Genomic DNA, 1,119 nt, shown 5'->3' on the forward strand with positions numbered 1-1,119 from the left:
TGCTGAACCAGGGAGGAGCTGACCAGCTTAGACTTGCCAGTCTGAGCTCCAAGAAGGTATAGAAATCACAGAGTTTGGGAGAATATGCGAAATGTTCTGATGAAGCTGACGGACGTTTGTATAGGTCAGCTGTCAAAAGGGTCTCCAGGGGAGCCAAGTGTCAGTCAGCAAGCGGAGTCTGGGCCCACAGCCCTGTGGAGGAACAGACCCCAACTAAAACAAAGACAGGGCAGGAGAGGAAGCAGTTCAGAGTAGCTGCAGCTCAGGCCGTGGCCCTGACCTGCTGGAAGTGGAGCTGGAGGGGGAAGGAGGCAGAGGCAGGTGTGGTTCTAGGAGGCTGAAGACATGCAAGCCCTACAGAGGGAGAGGAGTGGAGAGCAGCGTCTGTGTCCCCCGTAGACTACATGCCCGTCCCCAGAGGGGAAGTAAGCCTAAGTGGGGTGTTTGGCCAGAGTAACGGGGTAACTTGTATCTGTCCGGATTCAGTGTCTGTGAGCCCCCCTCCCTCTTTGGCAGAGTGGGGAAGGGACCTCGACTATCACAGAGACACTCCAGAACAGTTGGCTCCATGGGGTTGGCCATGACCCTCGGCAGATGATGGCCCCAAGTACTCAGTTCTCACAGGAACTTGGCTTCCCAAACACTGGCTCCAGCCCCAGGCCTCTCACTCTCCCCAGTAATCAACCTCCACACCCTTTCTTTCTGTGGAGAGGCTACTGGCTCTCAGGGACACCTCCTTGGAAGAATAGGATCCCTAGGAAGAGACCACTACTTTCATCTGTTACCATTATCAACGCAAGGCTTTGGAGAGGGCTTCGAACCATCACTGCCCAACCAGAGACAAAGGACATGGGGACCACAGCCCTCCCCAGCTGGTGAGGTGTAAAGAGCCTGTTCTGGAAATGAAGACACTCACCATTTAATGAAGTGGACCCTCTTGTTTCCTTGAAGAACAACAAACCCAAAAGGAGTGAAAGCCAGAAATGCAGCATTTCCTGACACGTCCTGCAACACAGAAAGACTTCCCATGGGGTGGCGCAGGTGGAGATGGGGGAGGGTGGAAATACAGCTGTTCACTGAGGCGGGGTTGCTACTTAGTGGTGGGCCACAGAGGGAAGA

General features: G+C 54.4%; 1 protein-coding gene across 3 annotated transcripts in view; it reads right to left on the minus strand.

Moving 5' to 3' along the window:
* The window catches only part of FRMD5 (FERM domain containing 5), a 70,801-nt gene that overhangs the window by 21,360 nt on the left and 48,322 nt on the right, over positions 1-1,119 (minus strand). For all 3 annotated transcript variants that reach the window (XR_003546923.1, XM_027766102.1, XM_027766101.1), the window contains one exon: positions 917-1,005. Coding sequence is in view for 2 of the 3 variants with exons in the window: in XM_027766102.1 (XP_027621903.1) it covers positions 917-1,005 (89 nt within the window). In the remaining variant the exon portion in view is untranslated. The remainder of the gene's footprint in view (positions 1-916; positions 1,006-1,119) is intronic.

The sequence above is a fragment of the Tupaia chinensis genome, unplaced genomic scaffold (assembly GCF_000334495.1).
Source record: "Tupaia chinensis unplaced genomic scaffold, TupChi_1.0 Scaffold141044_1, whole genome shotgun sequence".
Lineage (NCBI taxonomy): Eukaryota > Metazoa > Chordata > Mammalia > Scandentia > Tupaiidae > Tupaia > Tupaia belangeri.